Genomic DNA, 26,706 nt, shown 5'->3' with positions numbered 1-26,706 from the left:
GTATGAATTGTCCATCTCTTTTATAGATAATAACAGAGTTTGTTGATGCTGAGATAGATGCTTTAAAGATTTGAATGTCCAGGCTTCAGTTTTCAAAAACTTTCCGGGGCCTGCCTCATTGGCAGTGGCTCTGTGCTGAACAGTAATTGGTGTTTGCTTAGAGGATGGAGACTGTTCACTCTATGAAGTTTTAGGAGTCTTGGGCTTTAGACAACAAAATGATCTGTCTGAGTGATTAGAAATAATTAAAAAGTACTTGAGGGACCTCACAATCTGTTGATAGAGATCACATTGGTCAATTTAATGTATTAAGTACAATCAAAATTTTAAAGAGTTACTTAGGCAACAGATTTTCTAATCAACTTTTTTTGGTTATATGCTAAATTAAAAAAAATGAAAAACGAATCCGTTTATACTAGAGGTGTGTACTTCTAAATAGTATTCATTATGAGACTTAGTTTAGGACACTAAATTGTTTAGGGAGATTTGTTGCTTCACATTATATGAGTTGTTTACATACCAATTTAGAGATTTATATTTATTTTAAAAAATGCATTATATATTTTAAATAGTATCTGCCCTTTAACATATGAATGTCAGTTAAAGCTTTCTTACGCATTAAGGCTTAGTTATTGAAGAAATGCTGGGCTTTGGGAAATTTTGTTATCTTGGACGCAAAATATTTTCAATACCACACTAGTTTTTCAGCTTAAGAATAAAGCTGGGAAGAGTTGCCTTCAGCTATTAGTTTTCCTGAATCCAAAGAGACGGGTGGGGCAGGATCAAAAATACTTACTTGATCAAAGTTATTGGCTCTGAAGGTATTCTTACCTGTGTAAGGAAGATGAAAGGTGTTGTTTTTATTGCACGCTAGTAACAGTGTAATTTTGAACTAATTGGTGTTGAACTGCCAATCACCTAGGGGAATGCAAATAGATACTCTTCTAATTTCCTTTGAGGTAGTGAAATCTTATGTCGAGGCTGGAAGAAAAACAGAATAATACCGTTAAATTGACCTTAAATGAGCTGCTTTGTGGTTTTCTTGGAGAATCCCTTTTTATTTTTCATGACTAGTCCAGACAGGTTTTGTCTACCGATTTGACTTATTGACTAGACTAATGCTGACATGGAACATGTTAGATTCATTTTGAAATAAAGTAAGGATAATACAATTGTTCAGGATATTTTGATGATTTTTTTTTAGTGCAACTTAAATTCCTGTCACATTCCAATGTGTGTTTGCAGTGTGTCTTGATTCCTTACAATAGCCATCATTCCTTTTGGTCATTGGCACTGGAAGATTCTGCCTAAACAAGCTTGCTCTTCTCACTAAGGTAATGATACATATATAGTAAAGGATGGTAATGTCTTTAAAAATTGTGTTATTCCAGGTGAATCAAAGCATGCTTTGTTTGAAGATAATGAGAATGTATTCTTAATTTTTGTATGCAAGTCAGTCAGTATTTATTAACTGTTGTGTGCCTAGCACTGTGTCACCTGAAAATAAAAACACAGCATTTCAGAAATACTACTTTAGTTATTTTTCCTTTGAAAAATATAGTGATTGGTCTAGATATTTGTATTGAGCTTTGTAGATATCACACCCACAAAGTGGGCATTTCTGTCTTCTCACGTAACTTAAAATTAGCAGCAGGAATACTGTTTCTTCTGATACCTATTCCATTTCAAAATTCTGAATACTCATCAGATTATTTTTCTCTAGCACTGAGCTAGTTACTAGAATAATGCTTCTTTATAAATACAGGGAATGAAGTATAGTTTGGAATTGTATTTGTAATTAATCAGGTAGAGAAGTTAAATGAGCATTAACTACAGATACACACCATATAATTTATGAAGAAATGGGGTAAAAAGCAAAAGGTATCTCTAAGACTGTTAAGTAGTCTAAGCTTTGATTCAAAGACACTTGAAGACCTTCTAATACCATGCCATCTTACTGTAAGTCTCCTTCTTATATGGAGATAATCGTTGATTCCATAATTTAATTGTCTCCCTTTGGCTTCAGCTACCAGAAACTCTATAAACTACATTCATAGTCAAAGTTTATTAGTTTTGGGCCACACTTCCTGAATATCTGTCTTTAACCCTGTTCTACTATAACCTGAATATCTCTGTCTTTAACCCTGTTCTCCTATTAAGTGTCAATTATATATTGACTAGTAAAATGATTAAATTCAGGAGCTCTGGAAACAGTAGAACAGTTTAGTGCATTCAAGACCTCAGGCTCTCCAAAAGAGAAGGTATTGAATTTCTCTCTCTTTAGTGATGGACACAAGTGAGGAAGGCGATGCAGAGAGCACAGTACTTACCTTTCTTCAAAACCCAGGGCACGACTAGAGTTTAGTGATTCTCTAAGAGGGCTTAGAAAAAGAGCCTCTGAATTCCCCTAGTGCATTAGCACCTTTGCCATCTTGCACTTTGGGTCTGAATCCTCTGTTTTCTTTCTCCCTTTGAGAAAGGAGTGCTGCTGCAGAGAGAGACCCCAGAGCACCAACGCTTCTTTTTCCTGCATCGTTGTTTCTGGCCAGTTCATCCCCAGGCCCCCAAAATAGAAATTGCTGGGCCCTCAAAGTGGTTTGTCATTGTTTGAAGGACTGTCTGACTTGATTAAGTGTGAAGGGAACAGTAGTAGTGCGTAAAGAAAAATGATCACTTGCTTAAGGCTGAGTGATGAAGGTTAAGATGAGTATCTACAACAATGATTCTCACTGAAGTTAAAAGTTAATGGAGAGACAAATAAGAATTTATACTTAGTCCCCAAAAGTAATAGGACTTTTTTTTTTTTTTTTAAGATTTTATTTATTTATTTGACAGAGAGAGACACAGTGAGAGAGGGAACACAAGCGGGAGTGGGGGGGTGGGAGAGGGAGAAGCAGGCTTCCCGCGGAGCAGGGAGCCGGATGTGGGGCTCGATCCCAGGACCCTGGGATCATGACCTGAGCCGACGGCAGATGCTTAATGACTGAGCCACCCTGGCGCCCCAGTAATACGGACTTTTAAGGAGATATAATTAGAGAAGAAAAAAGATCACCCGGAATGTGAAAAAAAATTAAAACTTCAGTAGACAAAAGATGAAATAGTCCTTATGGTAGGCAGAATAGTGACTGTGCAAAAGTAGCCAAGTCCTAACCATGCTGATCCTGTAAACGTGCCCCTACATGGCAAAAGGGACTTTGTAAGGTAATTAGGTGAAGGGTCTCAAGATTATCCCAGATGATCTGGTGGGCCCAGTGCCTTCACAGCATTGTTACAAGTGAGGGTTAGAGAAGGAGATGTGACAGTGGAAGTAGAGGTATCAAGTGACCTGAAGAGGGAACCATGAGCCAGGGAGTGCAGGTGCCTCTAGAAGCTGGAAAAGACAAGGAAACAGATTCTCTCCTAGAATCTCCAGAAGGAACACAGTCCTGCTGATGCCCAGATTTCAGACTTCTGACCTCTAGAACTGTAAGATAATAAATTAGTGTTTAAGCCACTAAGTTTATGGTACTTTGTTACAGCAGCAATAGGGAATGAATGTAGTCTTTCTGACAACTGAATTAATTATCTGGTAGAATCAAATGGGAGAACTATTTCATGTACCAAAAGTACAAAGAGAAGGAAACACCAGTGAAATGGCAGACACAGACTGTAGAGCTAAGCTGCTTAATCTAAATAGTAAGCATCTAGAAGGAGGAAAAAGAACAAGTAGAAAAAAATAAGTAAATAGATAACAGAAGAAGATGTCAATGAGCTGAAGAAAGATTTTAGTGCAGATTAAAAGACCACAGAGTCCTAGACAAGATTATTAAACAGGACATTTAAAAGATCTAGATTTATTGTGTAACATTGTTGAATTCCAAGAATAGTGATAATAAAACACCTTACAAGCTTTCACATAGAAAAATCACTTATAAAGGAGAGAGAAATCAACATTAAACTTCCCGTTTATAACCTGCTAAGGATTATTGAATAATATCATTAGTTTTAAGGATGTGGGGGGGAAAGATTGCAATGAAAAACTCATATATTTATAAATAGGTCGTATGTATATTAGGGCCAAAAAAGACATTCATTTATTCCTTTATTTCGTATCTGTATATTGAGTATCTCATTTGTGCTAGATCTATTCTAGGCATTAAGGATATGGCAACTTTTATATTGAAAGAAAAATTTAGTAATAATCTTATACTAAATATTTAATTAATTAATTTATTTATTTGAGGGGGTTAGGGGAGGGGCAGAGGGAAGGAAGAGTCTTAAGCAGGCTCCATGCTCAGTGTGGAGCCTGTCTCGGGGATTGATCTCACGACCCTGGATCATGACCTGAGCCGAAATCAAGAGTTGGACGCTTAACCAACTGAGCCACTCAGGTGCCCAGGTATACTAAATATATATATATTTTTAAAGATTTTATTTATTTATTTGAAGAGACACAACGAGAGAGGGAACACAAACAGGGGGAGTGGGAGAGGGAGAAGCAGGCTTCCTGCTGAGCAAGGAGCCTGATCCCAGGACCCTGGGATCATGACCTGAGCTGAAGGCAGACGCTTAACGACTGAGCCACCCAGGCGTGCCTATACTAAATATTTTTAAAGCAATCTCAGCAAAATCCAGGATTTAGGAGGAGTGGGTGGGAAGCAATGAAAGAACAGATAAAAGTATCATGACAGCTTCACCTTGGTGCAGGAAAGTTATTCAGTAAGGCATCACTAGGGTTATAACTATGTTACATTAAAAAACAGTACAAGTCTATTGTTAACAGTGAGAAAGTAACCACTGAAGTGCCAAATTAACATAGGGAAAAAGAATAAACAGAAATTCTACTAGCTGGGAAAAGAAGAAATAAAGAGCAAAATAAACAGAAATTATGAAATTACATGAAAGGAGAAAGAGCCACCAGTCTTCTTGCAGTGAGTCCCTTTCCATGTACTTTGCGGGGCACTAGTGAGCCCTTCCAATCTCCAAATTCACATCCTTCGGATCTGGGAAATCTCTCCTCTCTCCAACTGGAATTCCTATTATTTGGATGTTAGATATCCTGAACTGGTTTTCTAATATTCTAAACTCTTCTCCTATTTTTGTCATTTTGACCTATCTTCTAAAAAAGTTCTCTATCGGGGCGCCTGGGTGGCTCAGTTGGTTAAGTGACTGCCTTCGGCTCAGGTCATCATCCTGGAGTCCCGGGATCGAGTCCCACATCGGGCTCCCTGCTCGGCGGGGGGTCTGCTTCTCCCTCTGACCCTCTTCCCTCTCGTGCTCTCTGTCTCTCATTCTCTCTCTCAAATAAATAAATAAAATCTTTAAAAAAAAAAAAGTTCTCTATCTTCCAGTCTTTTAGATAAGTCATTATTTCTAATTATCAAGAATCACTTTCTGTTCACTACATACTCCATTTTTATGAAATCCTGGCCTTTATCATGACTGTAATCTTGGTCTCTCTCAGGATATTAAAAACAGGTTTATTTTTAAATATTTTTCTCTAGTGTATATTGTCTCCTTCAGTGGTCTTATTTGTTTTGGCCTCTCCTTTCATGTGGCTCAGAAGTCTGATGAACCTTGTCTGCTCATATTTAAGAATAAAGCACCGGGACGTCAGTTGATTAGGGCTTCCAACTCTTGGTTTCAGTTCAGGTCATGATCTCAGGGTTGTGACACCAAGCCCCACATAGGGTTCCACACTCAGCGTGAAGTCTATTTGTCCCTCTGCTCCTCCCCCCACTCGCATACGCTCTCAGTCTCTCCCAAATAAATAAAATCCTTGGGGGAAAAAAAAAAAGAACAAAGCACTAAACATGCTAATGTGAAGCCCAAGAGTGTGTAGGTGGCGGCTGACAACTTCTTACTGGGTAATCCAGCCAGGTCTTTCATGGAGGACACCCTACTGCTGGCTTCTGTGGGGCTTTCCTCCTGGGCTAGACAGACTCCCCAGATAAGACTCTTCTCATCTCCTTGGCTGTCCAAGTGAAGAGAGATGGGAGCCTGTGAGCACTCACCCCATCCTCTACTTCACCGGGCCACAGCCTCTGTTTCACTCTCTGGAGAACAAACCTTTTATTTATTAACAGAAAGTGAACAGAAAGTGATTCTTGATCATTAGAAATAATGACTTATCTAAAAGACTGGAAGATAGAGAATTTTTTAGAAAATAGGTCAAAATGCCAAAATAGGAGAAGAGTTTAGAATATTAGAAAACCAGTTCAGGATATCTAACATCCAAATAATAGGAATTCCAGTTGGAGAGAGGAGAGATTTCCCAGATCCAAAGGATGTGAATTTGGAGATTGGAAGGGCTCACTAGTGCCCCGCATAGTTCATGGAAAGGGACTCACCGCAAGAACACTGGGAACAAAGATCCCACACATTTCACAGGATGGTAAGCAGTTCACACTCAAGGGGACAAGAAGAAGAATTTTAGACTTCTCAGAAGCAGCATTAGAAGCTGGAAGACAATGGAACAATGACTTAATCATTTTTTTTTTTTAATAAATTTTTTTAAAGATTTTATTTATTTATTTGACAGAGAGAGACACAGCGAGAGAGGGAATGCAAGCAGGGGGAGTAGGAGAGGGAGAAGCAGGCTTCCCAGCAGAGCAGGGAGCCCAATGCGGGGCTCGATCTCAGGACCCTGGAATCACGACCTGAGCTGAAGGCAGACGCTTAACGACTGAGCCACCCAGGCACCCCATGACTTAATAATTCTGAAGGATAGTTTTCACCTAGATTTCCTTATTTAACCAAACTATGAGAGCAAAGGTAAAATATCCAGACTTACGTAGTCTCAAAAATACTACCTCCCATTCACCTTTTCTTTGCAAGCTGCTGGAGAGGCCATGTGCCACCTAAATAAAGGAGTGAAGCAGTGAGAAAGGCTAAGTTGGAAATAAGAGATGTGCCATAGGAGAGGTGAGAACAGGGCCCGGGATGCCAGTGTGCAGCAGGCCTAGAGAGCAGCCTGTCCAGGCCAGGGCAGGTCTCACGACTCCAGGAGAAGTTGCTCCCAGATAATGCGATGAATGGGATAACAGGAGTTTAAACACCAAGAGGAAAAGACATTTGGGAGGAGAAGGTGGCTTTGAGACAGTGATAAGTACATAGAAGACTAAGCAAATGGGGAAAATGACTACTTCTAGGGGTGGGAAGAATACTATATAGAAGAAAGGAAAGCTAATCATAGTTTATTATGTGGGTAAGTAATGGATGGCATTTCTTTTGTAATGATGCAGACATCGAATATTAATGTAACCAAAATGTCCAATTATCCACATTGGGAGAGGGGGGAATGACAAGGTGTGTGGTTTGGTAGGAAGACCATAGTAAGTAAGCGGAAAAAGGCCATAGAGCTGGAAAATCAAGACCCAGCAAAGGAAGCTGTTTGTTTAGTGCTAGGAAGACAAATACTGAAAGAATCAACTAAACAACTCGAAGTGGCTGTCTTTGGGTAGGTGGAACTAGGAGGAACGCAGCATGTATGCATATGCCTTGTGCAAGTATGTGGGACTTGGAATTGTGTGCACGTTTCATTTTGAGAAAGATAAAATTAAAAAAAAAACCACTTCAAAAGTTAAGTAGTATGGAAGATATAAAATCAAGTTTATCAGCTGTTATAAAAAATTATATTGAACGCAAATACTTTATTTTACTAAATGTAAATGGGCTGAATTCCACTGTTAAAGAACAGAGGCTGTCAGATTGGGTTATTCAACCATTTTGCTATAAGCACCTATTGCCCTTTATTCTAGGAAAGCATCTGATTGGGCTTTGTTGTTTCTCCTATTTGATCACATCTGTGGAACGGCTTGTCAAAGTTCTCTGCCTCCCCTACTCAGGGAATTAACATGTGACTCTGAGCTAGGCCATTAGGACACTGGAAACTTATTCTTGATCTTAGCAACATAAAGTCTAAAAATTTTATTCTTGATCATAGCAACATAAAGACTGAAAATAGTTGGGACTGATCCATCCCAGGTATAATACTATGAGGAGACAGTCCATCTGCTCCTGCCACCTGGAGCCCCCAGCTGCCTGGTTCCTCTTCTTTCCAGGAAAACTAGAAGTTTTCCTGCTGGTTCCCTCTGTCTCATGAATTCCTTTTCAGTTTTAACCAGTCAGTCAATTTCAGTTGCTTATAATGAACTCTATCTGATAAGATTAAACCTCAAATAAGATTCAGCTGATACACACACACACACCCCTTTAATTTTAATCTTTCTTTCTTTGTCTCTTATATGTAAGTTTGTAATAAATCAGTAAGTAAGTAAGGCAGGTAAAAACAAAAAGAAAGTAGAACTTAAGGTCCACAAAACAGAATTTAAGCAGAGAAACATTCAAGACAAAGTGGGTCATTATCTAAAGATAAAAGGTGTGATTCATAAGGTAGGTGTAACAGTCTTATACGAACCCGAAAAACTTAGACAAATACAAATATATAATGAAAAAACTCTTAAAAACTGAGAAGATGTAATCAATAAAAAAAGTACATTTGTAGTGGGGGATTTTAATTTATCTATTGCAGAATTTAACGGATAAAATAGAATATGGAGATATACACATCATTATAGAAATAAGTAGAAAATGTGAATAGGGAAAGTCCATGTGATAAATAAACCTCTGAAAAGATGCTCAACAACATTTAGGGGAATGCATGTTAAAGTAACAATAAGAAATCCATCATACTGGCCAAAATTCAGGAATTACAACATCCAGTGCTAGGGAAAATACAGGAAGAAAATAGGTACTTTCAAAAGCTATATGGAAATGTAAATTATTATAATAATTTTTTTCTTTTTTTCCTTTTTTTGAGTGTGTGTGTATGTGTGTGCGCGTGTGCATGCAAGCATGGAAATAAGGGCAAAGGGAGAGGGAGAGAGAGAGTCTTAAGCAGGCTCCACACCCAGTGCAAAGCTTGTCATGGGGCTCAGTCTCATGATTCTGAGATCATGACCTGAGCCAAAATCAAGAGTCCAATGCTTAACTGACTGAGCCACCCAGGTGCCCTTGTTTTTTTAAAAAAATATTTTATTAAAAAAAAAATTATTACAATATTTAAATCATTACAATAAATTCAATATTTAGAAGGAAGTAACCTTTAAATATCTCTTAACTGTAAATGCTTATATCCTTTGACTCAGCAATTGAAATTTTGGGAATCTGTCCTATAGAAACAATAGAATTAGAATGTACTGGATATGCATATAGAAATTTTTGTTACAACATTGTGTGGAGTTGCCAAAAACAGGAAAGTCTGACTAGTCTTAAGTGGAATAATTCTGAATGAAATTGAAATGCGTCCATACTACGGAATGTTACTCAGTTGTTAAGGGAGTTGGCACTAACTGTAGACATGGATGTATCATTGACTAGGAAAGCAAGTGGTAAAATAACATGTCTGATTTAACCCATTTTTATAAAATATATAATAGAAACCATGTGTGTGGTATATATGTATCTATGAATATTCACATGAGCATGAAGAAAGGTGTGGAAGCATCAACCAGGCTGTTACCAATTGTCACTTTAGGGGGGTGGGATAGAGAAGGAGATTGTGAATTTCTTTCACTTTCTATAATCATATGATACTTTTGTCATTAATGAAAAATTAACAACAGATCAAGTAAAAATATTATCAGAGTAAGGCATTTTCTAGGAAACATGTAGTATTTAATCAGCAACAACCTGGAAGTCTTAAGTGGTGAAGAAATTGATAGGTATGTTTTCCTGTGAATCACAACAGCATTTGTTTTTATTCTCCGTGATCAGGATTTTGTAGTGTGTTATCTTATATTTTAATTAAAGTGAGGGCTACCCATTCTATGCTGTTAATAAGGTTCTGTTGTGATACTTCTGAACTATTTTTGCTTTTGACAGGACTGTCATCATCAGTGGAATACAATATAATGGAGTTGGAACAAGAACTTGAAAATGTGAAGACTCTTAAGACAAAATTAGGTACTGTACATTTTTGTTCCTGACTCATGTCCTGGTCTTGGATTCTTTCCAAAGACTTGCCTATAGTCTGAAATATTAAAAAAAGTTATGAAATCTTTAGGGTATGTTACAAGCTTCCAGTCTGTCCAAAGCTATAGATACAGACTGTTTTTTAGTTTGGGGAGAAGATAAACATGTATGTACTCCCATTTTTGTTTTGTTTTGTACGTGCATAAAAGGACTTTTCAGATGCTGATGTTCAGAGATGTCACTCTGTTGTCTCTTCACTTGCATTATTTCTGACGAGTAATCTGTCCTCCTCATCCTTTGAATTGTCTTTTTTCTGTCTCTGCTTTTAAGATGTCCTCTTTGTCACTGACTTTGAACAGTTTGATTCAGATGTGCTTTAGAGTAGTTTTCTTTATGTTTCTTATTCATTGGCTTCATTGAGTCTCTTGGATCTGGGAATTTATAGTTTTTGTCTAATTTGGAACATTTTTGGCCATTGTTTTTCCAAATGTTTTTTTCTTTTCCTCTCTGTGCTACCCTTTCAGGGACTCCAGTTACATGTACACTGGCCCACTGGAAGTTGTCCCCCAAACTCACGGATGTTCCTTTATTTTTCAGATGTTTTTCTCTGTGTGTTTCATTTTGCATAGTTCCTCTTACTATATCTTCATGTTCACTACTTTTTTCTTTTGAGTATCTAATCTGCATTTAATCCCATCTATTGTATTCTTCTCAAACACTGCAGTTTTTTTTATTATTGTTTTTAAATAGGCTCCACGCCCAGTGTGGAGCCCAGTGCAGGGCCTGAACCCACGACCTTGAGATCAAGACCTGAGCTGAGATTGAGTCTGATGCTCAACCGACGTAACCCAGGCATCCTCAGACACTGCAGTTTTTATACTTATAAGTTCTGTTTAGACCTGTTTAGTCTGTGTCCTCCACTTTTTAAAAATATGGAATATATTATAATAACACAATGTTTTTATAACTTCTGTGTTAGTTCTTGATAGATTTTGATTGATTGACTTTCCTCCTCATCATTGGGTATATTTTTGTGCTTTTATGCATGCCTAGCAATTTTTGATTGGATAGTGGACACTGAGAATTTCACTGCTGGGTGCTGATATTTTTGTATTCCTGTAAGTGTGGAACTTTGTTCTGGGTTGCAGTTAAGTTACTTGGAAGCAGTTTGATATTCTTGGGTTTTGCTCTGAAGGCTTGTCAGGCAGGGCTAGAGCAGCATGTCCTCTAGGGCCAGTTGTTCCCACACTAAGGCAACAATGCTTGTCATTTATGAGGTCTCATTCTTACCTTGTGGGAGCAGGCCCTATTCTTGGCCCCTTATAATGGTTGGATACTCCTGCTCCATGGGTGGTTCTTTCTTCAGGGGTGGGTTGTTTGTTCATGTACCTGAGCTGATTTTTACCCTACTGAAGATTCAAGGATGACCCTTTGAAGATCCGTGGAGTTCTTTCTCTGAGGACTTTTGTCTGTGGTACTTTGCTCTGTATAGTCCAGCTAACTTGGTCTCTCCACACTCCCATTTTATGTCCTCAACTCAAGGAATGAGTTGGGCTTTGCTTGGGTTCCTGTGCCCTCTACTGTGGTCAGCAAACTGTCGCAAGACAGTAAGCAGGAGCAAACCCAGGGCTTGCCTTGTTTGCTTCCCATCTCTCAGAGATTTTTAGTCTTGAAAGTGTTTCATATGCATGTATTTTTTGTTTCCTAATTGTTTCAGCCTGGATGGAAAATTGGTCCCTATTATTACTCTGTTTTCAGAAATGAAGTCCAGTGTTTTATTGTTGAAAATTTATTCATTTTCATTTTTCTTTTTGTATTGAAGTATAATTACCATGCAGTGTTATATAGTGATAGTTATATAGTGATTTAGCAATTCCATATATTACTCAGTGCTCATCATGGTATTTTACCCATCCTCCACCCACTTCCTCTGCCAATCATCAGTTTGTTCTCTGTATTTAAGAGTGGTTTTTTTGTTTGTCTTTTTTTACTTGTTTTGTTTTGTTTCTTAAATCCCACATGTGAGTGAAATCATATGGTATTTGTCTTTGTCTGACTAACTTACTTCACCTAGAATAGTACACTCTAGCTCTATCCATGTTGTTGCAGATGGCAGGATTCCATTCTTTTTCGTGGCTGAGTAATAGTCCTGTGTGTGTGTGTGTGTGTGTGTAAATGTATACAAATCACATCTTTATCCATTCATCTGTGGATGAACACTTGGGTTATTTCCATGTCTTGGCTATTGTAAATTAATGCTGCAATAAACATTGGGGTGCATATGTCTTTTTGAATTAGTGTTTTTGTTTTCTTTGGGTACCCAGTTTTGGAATTACTGGATTGTTTGGTAATTCTCTTTTTAATTTTTTGAGGAACCTCCATATTGTTTTCCATGGTAGCTGCACCAGTTTGTATTCCCACCAACAATGTATGAGGGTTCCTTTTTCTCTACATCTTTGCCAACACTTGTTATTTCTTGTGTTACTGATTTTAGTTATTCTGACAGGTATAAGGTGATATCTTATTGTGGTTTTTATTTGCATTTCCCTTATGATGAGTGATGTTGAGCATCTTTTCCTGTGTTTGTTGGACATCTGGATGTCTTCTTTGGAAAAATGTCTATTCAAGTCTTCTTTTCATTTTTTAATTTGGTGCTGGGTTGTATAAGTTCTTCATATATTTTGGATATTAACCCTTTAGTGGATATATCATTTGCAAATGCCTTCTCCCATTCTGTAGGTTGCTCTCATTTTCATTTTTGTAAACAACATCATATTGTCTCAAGTTACTTTATTCATTCTGCTGTTGGTGGATATTTGATGTGTTTCTCTTCTGTTATTATGAATAATATTGGTATAAACATTGTTCTCCATACCTTTTGGTACACATGTTTTTTCAGGGTACATACCTGGAAGTGGAATTATAGGATCATTGAATATGTGAATATGCAGTTTTCTAAAATAATGCCAAATTGTTTTCCCAGGTAGTTGTATTATTTTGCATTTGTTTTAGGCATGAGTAAGACTTCCTGTTGCTCAGCATCTTTGTCAACAATTGACAGTGTTGGACTCTACATTTTTACCAGTTTAGTGGTTGTGAAGTGGTTTTCACTGGTGTTTTAATTTATATGTCCCTGATTTGTGTTTCCAGTGTTCATTTAGCTTCTGCTTGAAAAACATCTGCTAGCATTTCATTAGTGCTTGTTTGTTGGCAACGAATTCTCTAGTTTTTGTTACCTGAAAACATTTTTACTTGCCTTCTCATTGGTAGGGCATTTTTACAGAATTAAGAATTCTTATCTGGTAGTTTTCAACATTGAAAAAATGTCTTTTTAGTGTCTTCTGGTTTCTGGTTAAAAGTTGTATTGTTGCCCTTTTGAAAGCTTTTAAGATTTTCTTTTTGTCTTTGTTTAGTAGTTCTACCCTGATGTGCTCAGGTTTGGTTTTCTTTGTGTTTATTCTTCTGAGATCTGTGGCGCTTCGTCAGTGTGTGGCCTAATGTCTTTTATCCATTTGGGGACTTGCTGGCCATCGTCTCATCAAATGCTGCTTCTGCTCCTTTTCTTTTAGTTCCTTTGACCTTAGCTGCACATGTGCTAGACCTTTTCACTCCTGTATTGTTTTCTGAGTTTCCCCTCCTTTATCACATTCTTTGATCTGTGATATTTTCTATTGATGTGTTTTCCATTTCAGTGTCTTTTCAGCTGTGTCATAACTATTGCTAAATTATCTCTTGAAGTCTTAATTTTAGTTACAGTATTTTTCAGTTCTACAGTTTTCATTCAGGTATTTTCTAGATTCAAATTATGACATTTGCCATCTTGTCACTTACCTTATTGAACATATTAATCAGTTATTTTAAGACCTCTTTCTGATAAGTTCAATATCTGGATAAACTGAGTCTGTTTCTATTATCTTTTTTCTTTGTCCTATCTCCAGGGAACATTTGATTGAGTGTCAGGCATTTCTTATACAAAATAAAAACTCTGGAAAATGTTTTCTTCTTGAGAGGATTTACTTTTTCTTCTGGTAGGCAGTTAGAGTAGGGACAAATCCTTTCATCTGTCTGGGCTGGTGATAGTTCCAGAGTGGGTTTTGGTCTTCTTGAGAGTCGGTCGCTTTGCAGTTTGGCCTTGCTCCTACTGTATAGCTTTCCTAAGTGAAAGCCTGGGTGTTTTGTTGTTGACTATGATACCATCTTCTTTATGTACCCTGAACTTTAGTTTTTATCTCAAGAAATGTGAGCCTGACAGAAGCTTTGCTCCTTCTCTTTGCTGTACCTTCTAGTCACTTTCTCAGCCTGCTGGCCACTGGTGCCTTGCAGGGCAAGAGGCTGAATGTTAGGCTCCCTTCTTTTTTCTTTCCTTTTCTCTGTGATCATAGCCTCTCAAATTTTGGCTGCCTTGGTAGCCCCACACTCCAGTTTTTGTTTTTCTGATGCTGTTGAGTTTGCTGAAAGCATTGCTTTAGCAACATTTTCTTTCACCCACTGATATTTGCTTGATTTCTCAGCTTCGTGGGGCCATGTCATTTTTTTGTTGGAAGACTCTGAGGGAAAGATAGTGCAAATGTGAGGGCTCACATCAATCCATTTCACAGAGTATTGACCTCATAGTTTTGTTGCGGTAGCTCTGTGATTCCTTCATGTATTTTTTTTCTTAGTTAAGTTTGATTTGTTTTTACCAGTTGTTCATAGCATGAGGATTGGTGTGATAATCAGGTAGATCACTGTAGCCAGAAGTTTGCTTCCACCTTTAGAAAACTGGAGGTATTTATCTTTGGATTAAAGGGGATTTTTACTCATGTTAATTAACTTTATTCACTCAAATCTATATCAATGTGTAAATCTACATCAAATACAAATATTTCTATATTTTCATAGTAAACCATGTATTAACAGTACATTTTGTTAGCAACGGAAATGTCTTTACAGAGCTAAAATGTAAGCATCATAGGATTGAGCTATTTAATGTAGCAAAGTGATTTTTAAACTCTGATTTTTATAGTTTTTGGAGGAAAATTAAAAATAATTTATGTTTGTGGAAAAGAAATTATATAAAAATAATACATACTGATTATAGCAGTAAGGAATGAAAATATGGGTCTGGAGAGAATTTTTGGAAATCTTTTGTTGTATTTTGTTTTTTTTCCTAATAGAGAGGCGAAAAAAAGCTTCAGCATGGGAAAGAAATTTGGTGTATCCTGCTGTTATGGTTCTCCTTCTTATTGAGACAGTAAGAATTTATTTGCCTAGTTAAATAAAGCAAATTATTTTTTATTTACTTTGATATTTCAGTATGGCAACTCCCTCAGCTAAATGGGTTTCAAGTAAACTGGTTTTCTATCAACAGGATTAAAATCCATCTATACTTTTATTTGGAAAAACTCAATAGAGCAAAAATAGAAATTAATGGCAATTTTTAAAAAGTTCTTAAGATTAACTATTTCCTCATGAAAGCAGGACATTTATTCTTTTGTGCCATTTAGAATTAAGAGACAAGGTATTGCCGATATCTTGCTTCAGACTACGATGGGATGTGAAAATAATATTATTAAATTAGTTCTAATAACATTTTAACCATTTTTTAAATCTGTGGAGTTGTGGGTTTCCAATTGGGAATCAGTCAGTAACTGGATCTATATTATTAGCTTTAGTCACAAGCTTTGAAATTGTAATAATTTGCAGAAGCTTTTAGAGTTTATTCTGGAGTTTTTGCAGATAGTTTGATTACTTTCGGTTTGTTTGTGTGTAGAATTTTGGTCTTCTCCTCTGTTCTGAAGCGTATATTTGGTTGATAACTTAGATTTTAATACATGTGTACTCACAAAATATCTGTGAAATTCAGAACTGATAATCATTTTTTGTGTTGTAGTCCATCTCGGTCCTCTTGGTGGCTTGTAATATTCTTTGCCTGTTGGTTGATGAAACAGCCATGCCAAAGGGAACAAGGGTAAAGTGCTTAAAATGTCTTTCTTTTGCAAAAGTGTTCTGTGTATATACCCAGAGTGTTTCAAATAAGTAATTTAAAACATCACCTTTCTGCACCTTTGTTTCAGGTTGTATGAATTTCTTTATGTAAAGAGCCTTTGTAAACAGTGTTTGTGAACTATGACTTTTGTTTCTAATTTCTTACTTTTGGTTGGCCAGCCCTTTTACCAAATATCAGAGTTTCCTTTTAGATTTTGTATCACAGTTTATTTTAGTTTTACTAAAGTTCATATTTGTAATTCTTTAAGAAAATGTATACTCTGTGAAATAGTGATGTGGAAGGAGTTTATTAGATGGATTCATAGTGTTTGCAAAAGATCCTGATCTGTGGTTGGTAGACTTATGTTTCAGAAGAGTCACACATTTTATGAAACTGAGTCAAATGTTTAGTTACTGGAGGAGAGTCAGATGTACATCTTTTCATGAATTTGTTTTCTCTCTTGTTTAAAGTTGATTCTATTAAATTCTATCTTTTAGCCCATTTAAATATATTCTCCATATAGAAGGTAGTTATCACTAAAGATTCATTTTTGGCATAGTTCTAGGAGTCTCTGTAAACTTTTGATTGCTTAAAGTAGCATTTACATCCTAACATTTTCTTACATTTTTCTAAGTCAGTAGCATTCTTATTCCCCATAGAAATGACTTCAAAATTCTTCCAGACTTTTAGTGCCGCTTCTCTCTCTGAACCAGAGGATGTATACCTTTCCTCTCATAGAAACAAGCCAACATCAACCTAAATTTCTTCCCTTCAGTCCAAGACGGAGATACCCTGTTCTTTCAAAGCTAATTTTTTTTCAGCCATATTCTCCAGTTAGATCCTGCCCTCCTCTAACTTTTGCTGGACCTTGTGCCTTCTGTTACTGCCCATTGTCTAGCCAGCCAACATGCTTTCCAGGTGCCTCATTCCACAAGCAAGCAATAACACTAAACGTACTTCATCTGCAACCTGGTCTTAATCTTTTGTTAGACCCAAATTCATTGATAGAGCAGGAAGTTATCTACTGTGTTGGCTTCTATTCACTTTGTAACCCTCTTTTATACATTGCACACTGTGTAAGTCCCAAACCCCCATAGTACATTTTTGTACCATCCCCTTAGTGTATCATAGAGAGGAACTTATACCTCATAGGGCCTATGCATGATTGTGTAAATAAATCAGATCATCTTAATTCTGCCTGGAGGATTTCTCTTGAGATAGGGAATATTCCCAAAATGTTTTCACCCAGCCAATAAGCTTTCTATTAGCATTATTCATTTCTTTGTCAAAAGATTGACAAAAAGTTGATAGTTCTTTGACTTGTTTATATATATGAAATTTCCATGAGCATTCTTACTTCTTTATGCCAAAATTAGAATGTATATATGGTATGTATGATATTATATATTGGTTTATTTTTTACTAACCTGACTATACATTCTTAATTTTCCTGGTATTTTTGTTTGATACAATTAAAGCTGATAGTAGAACAGTAGTTCATATTTGAATACTTCCTTTAACTGGTAAACTTTGAAAATATTCTTCCTACTTTAGTAAGAAATTATTTTTTTGCCTGTTTGGTCTCATTAATAAATACTGGTTTTTCTGCTTGTTGTCTTTTAAGTTCTAGATAAAGATAGGTTTTGACAATAGGTATAATGTTTTGGAAAAATGTGTAGTGTTACCTTAAAAAAAGTCTGTGTTAATTAAGTTGAATCTTTTAAAAACGTCTGAATTCCCAAGGAAGATTTGGGGAAACAAAACTTTCAACTGTAGAAATAGGATCTACACATTCACTTTCTTTCTATGCTTAGCCTACTTTGATATATTTTAATTGTATAATTTTATATGTTGTTGTAGGGTTTATTTAAATAATTATATTCTATTCCTGTGGTACTGTTTTAAAAAGAATTTCTTCCAGTAATATTCAGGACTTTTAACAATAAGTATAATATCATTTTGATAAGTAAATTACATTTGAGATAAATCGGAGATGTTTTGAGCTTGTTAAAATTATTAACACATGCTTGCATTAGTTGATGAACGCAATCTAATGTCATGTTTTATTGTCCTTAGAAAATCTAGATGTTATTCTAGGGTATTAAACATTCCTAATTCCTGTATTTATGAAACAGTTTTAGGGAAAGCAAATATATAGTGTCACTGAATTCTGAAAAGCGATTTTTTCCCCCCCCCCAGGGTCCTGGAATAGGAAATGCTTCTCTTTCTGCTTTTGGTTTTGTGGGAGCTGCACTTGAAATCATTTTGATTTTGTATCCTTTCTTTAACTAAACATTGTTTAACAAATTTTCTGTTTAGTTTTCTGGAACAGTGGTAACTTACTAAGATACTTGCCTAGAAGGGAAAAACAAATCAGTCTTCCTCAAGCACGCCAAGTGGCTTTTTGTTTTGTTTTTCTTTTGGACCTTAAGAGTTTCTGGAGACTACTGTAGTTCTTTAAGGAAACTTGCATTCTTTGGAGGGTTTTTTCCTTGATTCTCACAGCTATCTTATGGTGTCCTCTGTTGTCGGTTTCTATAGCCTCCGATTTTTTGGAAATTTTATTCCCAAGAAGGATGACACAACTATGACAAAGGTAAGGTGAAGTCTTAGGTGGCTGTGCTTCCCTTTTGCGTTCCAAGGGAAAGGAGCTGTTTTATTTTGTAATCGCCCTGAATGGTTCATTTGCGGTGATAGGTATTTGTTTGTAAATTGCATAAACACAAACTGAAAGATTTTCAAAATGCTGAATGAGTGGGAAAAGGATGTGCAGCTCTGTTTAATTTGGATGGCATCCATTCACTTGTAAATGCATACAACTGCAGAGCTTGTTAACCAGCTACAGAAGTCTACTGAAAGGACTCTTTCTCCTCTAAAAGAAAACGTATTGCTAATGAGTAACTTTGATTGTGCCAACTGTACTTCAGGGAGCTTGTTTGAAATCTGAAGAACTTAGTTGCTACAAGTAGTAGAGACAAAGTATTTCAAATTTGAATAATTAAAGCAAGACGGAAGAGTTCTATTCAGAAACATTTTGTAGTCTGAGGCTAATTTGACTTCCTACAATGTGTCATTGGCTTTGGAATAACAAAGACTGTTACCTTATGTAGTGACTGCATCGTTTTAAAATATTCCCACAGGCTGACCATGAAGAATAAGTAATAAGAGCTGCTGGTTTCTTTTTATTATATATCATATATTTTCAGCCTATCTTAAATTAAAAGGGAAAAGTTATTTTATGTACTTTATTTACCTATCTATAGAATGCTATGCTTGTTGACATACTTAGCATTTAGTTTAAGTGATCATCAGCATTAATCAGTATTTTCAGCTCCTTTTATTTAATATGAAAGAATAAGCATAGGACATATTGGAAATGAATTATTAGAATTTAGGGGTTTTAGATTTCTAGTTTTTGGTATTAAATCTTACAATAGTTGAATGTATTAGAAGTAGATATTATATATCTTGAGCAGTAGTCTGGCTTTAAAAATACAGTCAGAAGTATTAAATGTATTCATTCTATTTTACTTGACAGGCAACCCTTTTTAAAATTGGCAACCTCAATCAATGATGTAAAGTGCATTGTCTGAGGTGTAATTTAAGTGTTCTATAACTTTATATTTGTGCCAGCTACTGTAAATACCTTCTAGAACTTTACAGATGTAACTTTAAATATTTGTAGAAAACGTTTCTTAGTCTCTTTAAATTCTATATTGAGTAATATCATTAAGAAGTTAGCAAAGTACAATACAATAGTACAAGGTAAGTAAAATGTGCAGTAAGTTCCCAGAGTGTGAGTAGATTGATTGCATTGGTCATTCTGCTGTCTGACTGCCCAATATTCTTTGTGATCCCCACACAGATCATTGGGAATTGTGTGTCCATCTTGGTCTTGAGCTCTGCACTCCCTGTGATGTCAAGAACACTGGGTAAGTTTACAGGAGAAATGTCCATTTAAAATCCATACCTTGTTAACATATCTTTCTTAAACTTCTGCCTTAACTTTTAGTTTTTGCACTTTTTCAAAAAGATCATCCTTTGAAATACAGTATTTCCTTTCACATTATTTTATAACTTCTATACTTCGTTTATGTAGAGAACCATACCAAAACAAGTACTTGTATCAAATAAAGACCATTTATTTTTCTAAATACTTAAAAATGTTCCTTCTCCAAACAGTGGACAGTTCTTTCCACTGACTTAGTTAAGCTTTTGAGTTCTCTGGTGAGAAAACTGTGATATTAAAAAAAATGTTTAATGTCTAGAAAGTATTAAACTAATTTTTCTTATATGAAATGTGTTTTAAAATTTAAATTTAGTATGTGGTGTAAAAAACTGAAAATGTGTAAAACTTTAAGCTGCTTCATGTCCATGAAATAGACTTGAAAACAGTGAGGTCTTTGCGAGCATGTGCAGATTTCAAGGGCATCCTTTGGTTGTTGAATTTTTTTCTTGCCTGTCATTTATGTAGTTTTCTTAATTTTTCAATTTACAGGAACGTTGATCATCTTTTAAAACTAATACATTTCTACGTTGTCATTGAAATAGTTGAACAAATCTTCACTTGGCCTTCTTACCTTTTATAAAGCATGTTGCAGGCTGTGATCTCACTTCTTGGCTAAATATTATTTCAGACAAAAGTTTCCGTTAGGCATTTCTGTTTGGTTTTCTGGACCTAGGTTTCCACTTAAGAGTGTTCACAAATGATTAGAAGAATCCCATCATTCAACCTTCACAAGTTGCTCATAACAAAAATTACTAGTTGCTTTGAGTTGCTTTTGTTTACCTCTTCTGTTGCCTCCCTTGTTGATTTAAGACTCCTGGCCAGCAGGGAGGCAGGCTGCAAGAGGGAAATAGAGGCTTTATGGTTATCTGTGCAATGCTTACCGAGAATTTCATGTTTTAATAAGAAGTGAAATCTAAGTATAAATGTAAAGAGACCACTGTTTCACAGACTAATAGAAAGCTTATTTACTTAGTGGTCTTACCTCTTTTGTGTTTGCTTTATAGGACTTGTTATTGTTTTGACATCTGCTTATGGTGTGCTAGTCTTGAAAATGCCAAAAGTATGCACTTTAGTAACTTCATTTGTAACTAAGTGATATCATTTGTTTTATGACAGTCCAACAATAATTTCTGTGATATTATAGCCACCCTACCATTTAGTCATTTATAAAACTCACTGTGATCTGTTATTTAAGATTAATTGTTAATAGTGATATATACTGATTTTATGGAAGAAAATTGCATGGTAGGTCTACTTTTAATACAAAGAAAACAACTTAATGACAAAATTTGCTTTTTGAAGATCAACAAATTAAATTCCTGAGTAGTTTGCCATAGAGATAACTAAAAAGAAGAAAAAGAAAGATGGGACAATTAGAATGCAGCTAACAAACGCCTGGACCCAGCTGTCCAAACAGGATTAATGGAGCGCATTAGGGTACAGTGAGTCATGTGGCGCTTTGCAAAATATCAACACGCACTGCATTACAGGTTATGCCCAGTGGCACTGAATAGATGAAAAGAAGTAAATACGTTAAACAGATTCATGGACGCTTTTCACAGTATTAAAAAAGCAAATTTCTGGACTAAAAGAAGCAGCTTTATTTTAGTATTATGGGAAATGCAAACTAGAGAGTTACTTTGTAATTCCTCTATTAACCCTTTAGGACTGAGCCTTTGATTTTTAAGAAGATAAAATGTGGAGAATTGTCATGAATGTTATCCTGGTGTATAACAGGGTTTTGATTTACCAGCTGAAAAGCTCATAAGCCTAGAATAGAGGATGTGTTTCACAACCACATTCCAAGCTGTGAAAGTTTTCACTCTTTCTCTTTGCCTCTCCCAAGGAAAGCCTGACCCTTAGGATGTTCTCATCTGCCCCTGGGAAACCCACGAGCAGCACCCAGATATTTACAGTGAAATGAGAAATGAAATAGCAAAGAAAAATCCAACATTACCTATATATGAGCAGCTTTTCTCTTATTTCAGCAATTTTCAGTGATAGTTTTTACTTTAATTGTAAATTGAAAATACATTGAGTCCTGTATAAAATAATTAATTTGGTGATATTTTTGCTTCAAAAATGAAAGTGTTATATGAATTTTATGGTTTTTGGCTTTTTAATTTGCTAGCTGGTGTTACTGGTTCAACAGAGGCAGCATTAAACTCTAGCTTTAGACTTCCGTGCCTAGTGTGATAGGACACATTCATTAAAGAAGTCCTTTATCAGCTGCTTATATTTGAATATGGAAAAATTTGTACTAATTGAAAAATTGCCACAGAGTAGATTTTATAAGCGTATCACTTGACAACCAAGAATTAAGTTGTGAGGACGATTTTGACCATGTATTTTTGGCTAAATATAATTAATGTAAATGATGGTTTTGTTGTCTATAGGAAACGCAAAGAATCTGAGCTTAACATTTCTTACGCAAACTCTTTAAAGCCCTTTAAAAAAGTAATGCCATGTCAGTGCATATGATTTCCAAAACATTGCTTTGCTGCCTATTTAGACTTTAGTTTTGAAGAATCCAACATTTGGGGGGACTTGATGTCTGTATGTGCAGTAAACAGTTTACTGTTTGCTTTGACCCTGACTGGAGGAGGTGGCTGGCGAACAAGGTGAAAATAGAACAGGACCAAGCCTAAGGAACTCTCTGTAGATGCCCAAACTTTTCTGCAATAAAATACTTTAAAAGCAGCAATGAATTCTGTAAGAACAGATTTTGTAAGATTGCTGACATGCTCTTTATTATGCTTAATCAAGAAACTACTGAGAGATGGACCTTTTTTCACATTGTTACTTGCAATCTCCTTTAACAGGGAAAATTTTTCTCAAATGTAACCAACAGGCTTTGCAATACTGTTACTAATTTCTTTTTTAAAATTGTTCTTATAGTTATTCGGCTATCCTGAAGCTCTTTCTGTAACTTGTAAATTATACAAGGCCCAAATGCAGAGTTTTAAAAGAAAATGTACTTAGGATACTAAAACAAGAACATTTACCCCTTTGAATCACCTTGAATTTATTTTTTAGTACTTCCATGTATTTCTCTGGGTCCCATCTAGTCCCTCATCTTGCAGGAGATAAAGTGGATTACTCTTTTGTTCCTTGATGAAGGGAACCTGTTTAAAAACTGGTCCATCTTGGAGAGGTCTTGATTTCGGGTTTCATAAATATACTATTAATCTTTACCCTGGGCCAGTTCTCCAATTCTCAGTGTAAAACAAAAGTGAATGATGCTTAGAAATGACAAATGCAAAATAGAAGTATAAATCATAATATATATTCCTAACTATGACTTTGATTAAAAATAATTTTAAACGCCTTCTTGACAAATTCTATATGACTTACTTATATTCAGTTATATTGCAGAGAGTGGCATTAATTGATTTTTGGTTGATTACTATTGTTCTTATATCTGAACAATAAATTTGTATATCTAGTTATGATTTTTAATAATAAAGAGAAAGTTATTGTGTGTCAGATGTCTAAAAGTTAAGAGACTAACTAATGCTCAATCCTTAAATGCTCTTTATTCCCAGTATCTACTTGTTATATTCTTCTGGTGCCACTCTTATTTCAGGGAACATAGTCCTGTCTGAGGAAATGTCATGTTGGCCACACATTACATTACCTAAATAATATAGCCATCTGTTGACATACATCCAAATATTTTAAATTTTAGTTTGTTAATAAAATATTTTTATATGAAAATAATTCTAGTTAGGATAATTTAGCTAGAAGGAGGCTTAAGATGTAATCCTTAAAATGTTAAAATTAAAAACCAGACAGTAAGCTATAATAAAGGTCTACTTTGTACTAAGAAAAAAGGCCTCTAGCCTGGCTGAGAATACTTCATAGCACTCCTGTGCACAGTCAGTTCTGAGACCGGTGAATATATTATCTCCTTATTTGTAGGAGATTTTATATTAAAATTAATTTTAATTATATAAGTATAGACATGAATAAATTCTCCTTAAAAGAATACTAAAATTAGAGATCAGGCTACAATTCCTTGTGACCGCCAGTTTTACTCCCAGTTCCCTCTTCAGAGTATCCAGGTCTTCAGATCCTCTTCTGTGCATATGTAGACATACCTGGTGCCTCTGTAGGAAATGTGAAATCCTCACCTGGGGTTACCGGGGTGCTGACTCTGGTCATCGTTCTTGTTCCTTCCTTTGACTCCTGACCTCAGTGTGCTGTCTAGTAGGAGCTGAACTCATTTCCTCTACTGAAACTCAGTCATCTGAAAATGAATTTCAGACCCCAAAAAATTATCTCTTTCTGTTCAGGTCACCAGTGACCTCTTAATCGTCCCATTTTGTGGATTCTGTTTTTGTCTTAATTGCTCCATGGCATTTGCTGTTTGTAATCCCACTTCCCCTATCTCTTCTTTCTTTATTTCTGGTCCCCGTTCCCCTGTTTCTTTCTTCTCCTCTGGCCATTCCGTAACTGTCTGTTTTACTGCTCCTCAGCATAGCTGTCCACTTGTCCCCAAACCCAAACCTCCAACCCAGCACACACCCCTGAGCGAAGAACAGATAATCCCAACTCTGTGCTCCGTTGTGGGTGCCATCCCACACTGGTCGTTTCTACAGCAGGACCCACACTTGTGTGTGTGTCTCTGTCCCTCCCTCCCTCCTTCCCTCTCGCTGCCTGTTCTCTTCCCTCCCTCTTTCCCTCCTCTGTATCCCTTCAGTCCTTCGCCACTTTCTATCTAACAGGCACCTGAGAGTTATGTTAGATGCCTCTACTTCTTCATGCTGACACCTAATGGTGATACTCAGTTTCATCCCGTTAACAATTCTCACATTTGCTTCTTCCTTCCCATTTCCCTTACAAAAAGTGAAAAGAATCAGACTCCTATAAACATCCAAGCAGAGAGCTGAGTATATGATTTTATTTTTAATACTTTATTGTTAGGGAATGTTAATGAAGTAGATTCTAAACAGGTGTTCTTTTCTTTGAGGAGAATAGAGTAAGAAGTGAAACCAAAGCAAATGAACTGAAGAAGTATTTACTTTTCCAAGTCTGGAAGTATTATTGAGGGACACTGTGGAGGCTCCATTTCTGGATGTTTTCTTCAGGAAGAGAGGAGACAGTTCCTGTCCAATTTTGGGGGGGCTTAAACGTTTATCTATTTGAAAATCAGCACTTAGGTGCTTCTTGGACAGTGATTTTCATTCCCATTCACTGGCTTTTAGTTTATTAAAATTCACATAGTCTCGTTCATCTGGCCTACTAATTAAGTTGCCTTCATATTAGGACAAAATGAATTTGTAGCATGTAAACAGTTGTGACTAAAATTGGTTTGATATTTGCAAACACACTTGCCCGCTCTGAGCTTTGGTTCACATTGCTATCACCTCTCTCCTCACCTGTCTACCTGTCCAGTTCCTCCCCATCCTCTAAGGCCAGGTCACAGGCTGGTCATACACAAAGCTCTCAGATTCTTCTGTATTCAGCCTTGTGTTATACTTACCTGCATCTATTGGCTTTCTCAAGAAACTTTACATCCTTTAAAGGACAAGACCATATTTTATGTATCTTTTTATCCCTTCCAGAATCTAGTTAATAAATATTTGTGGTGTCAGTGGGTGCCCCGCGTTGAGTGTGGACTGTGGTCTTGGAATAGGTGAATTAAGAAATTGGCTGTCTTGCTTCCATCCTGATCGTCTTTATTTCCATGTTTCAAACTTGTTTGACCCAAGTTAGTTTTATTATTTTAAAAGACCTTTATTATTATAAGGTAGAAACAACTCAAGAGTTCATTGACAGATAAATGCATAAACAAATTGTGGTCCAATACATACAGGGGAATATTATTCAGCCATAAAAAGGAATGAAGTCTAAGTGAAATAAGCCAGTCACAAAAAAACGAATACTATGTGATGTCTCCTTACATGAGGTCCCTACGGTCATCTAAATCATAGCGACAGAAGGGGGAATGGTGGTTGCCAGGGTCTGGGGGGGAGAGGAAAATGGGGAGTTGTTCTTTAATGGGTACAGTTTCAATTTTGCAAGATGAAAGTTCTGGAGGTTAGTTGTACAATAGCGTGAATGTACTTTACACTTAAAAATGGTTCAGATGGGGGCGCCTGGGTGGCTCAGTTGGTTAAGCGACTGCCTTCGGCTCAGGTCATGATCCTGGAGTCCCGGGATCGAGTCCCGCATCGGGCTCCCTGCTCGGCGGGGAGTCTGCTTCTTCCTCTCCCACTCCCCTTTTGTGTTCCCTCTCTCGCTGTGTCTTTCTCTGTCAAATAAATAAATAAAATCTTAAAAAAAAAAAAAGGTTCAGATGGTAAATTCTGTGTTGTGTGTGTTTTACCACAATTAAATAAAAGAAAAGAGTGGTGTACTGATACAATATGGATGAACCTTTTTTTTCTTTTTTTTTTTTTTAAAGATTTTATTTATTTATTTGAGAGAGAGAATGAGACAGAGAGAGAGAGCATGAGATGGGGGAGGATGAGGGAGAAGCAGACTCCCTGCTGAGCACGGAGCCCGATGCGGGACTCGATCCCGGGACTCCAGGATCATGGCCTGAGCCGAAGGCAGTTGCTTAACCAACTGAGCCACCCAGGCGCCCCAACATGGATGAACCTTGAAAACATGATCCTAAGTGAAATAAGTCAGGCACAAAAAGCCACATGTTGTAATATTCCATTTATATGAAATGTCCTGAGTAGGGAACTTGACAGGGAGAGAAAGTAGGTTAGTGGTTGCCAGGGATTAGGAGGAGGGGTGATGGGGACTGCTTAATGGGTCTGGG

General features: G+C 36.4%; 2 protein-coding genes across 7 annotated transcripts in view; one reads left to right on the top strand and one right to left on the bottom strand.

Annotated features, from left to right (window-relative positions):
- The window catches only part of LMBR1 (limb development membrane protein 1), a 162,909-nt gene that overhangs the window by 115,440 nt on the left and 20,763 nt on the right, over positions 1-26,706 (top strand). For 5 of the 6 annotated variants that reach the window (XM_035029871.1, XM_035029870.1, XM_035029875.1 and 2 more), the window contains 6 exons: positions 9,865-9,945; positions 15,111-15,187; positions 15,827-15,904; positions 18,122-18,195; positions 18,428-18,518; positions 19,788-19,854. In XM_035029871.1, coding sequence (XP_034885762.1) covers positions 9,865-9,945; positions 15,111-15,187; positions 15,827-15,904; positions 18,122-18,195; positions 18,428-18,518; positions 19,788-19,854 — 468 coding nt within the window. The remainder of the gene's footprint in view (positions 1-9,864; positions 9,946-15,110; positions 15,188-15,826; positions 15,905-18,121; positions 18,196-18,427; positions 18,519-19,787; positions 19,855-26,706) is intronic. The other variant, XM_035029872.1, reaches the window with a different exon arrangement.
- RNF32 (ring finger protein 32) overlaps positions 24,113-26,706 on the bottom strand; it is a 76,561-nt gene continuing 73,967 nt past the window's right edge. The window contains exon 9 of the mRNA XM_035029881.1: positions 24,113-24,180. Coding sequence (XP_034885772.1) covers positions 24,163-24,180 — 18 coding nt within the window. The 3' untranslated portion in view covers positions 24,113-24,162. The remainder of the gene's footprint in view (positions 24,181-26,706) is intronic.

This window comes from Mirounga leonina, unplaced genomic scaffold, assembly GCF_011800145.1.
Source record: "Mirounga leonina isolate KUSES-001 unplaced genomic scaffold, KU_Mleo_1.0 Mir_321, whole genome shotgun sequence".
Taxonomy (NCBI): Eukaryota; Metazoa; Chordata; class Mammalia; order Carnivora; family Phocidae; genus Mirounga; species Mirounga leonina.
The sequence above is the reverse complement of the archived record's forward strand: the minus strand, read 5'-3'. Positions and strand labels throughout refer to the sequence as shown.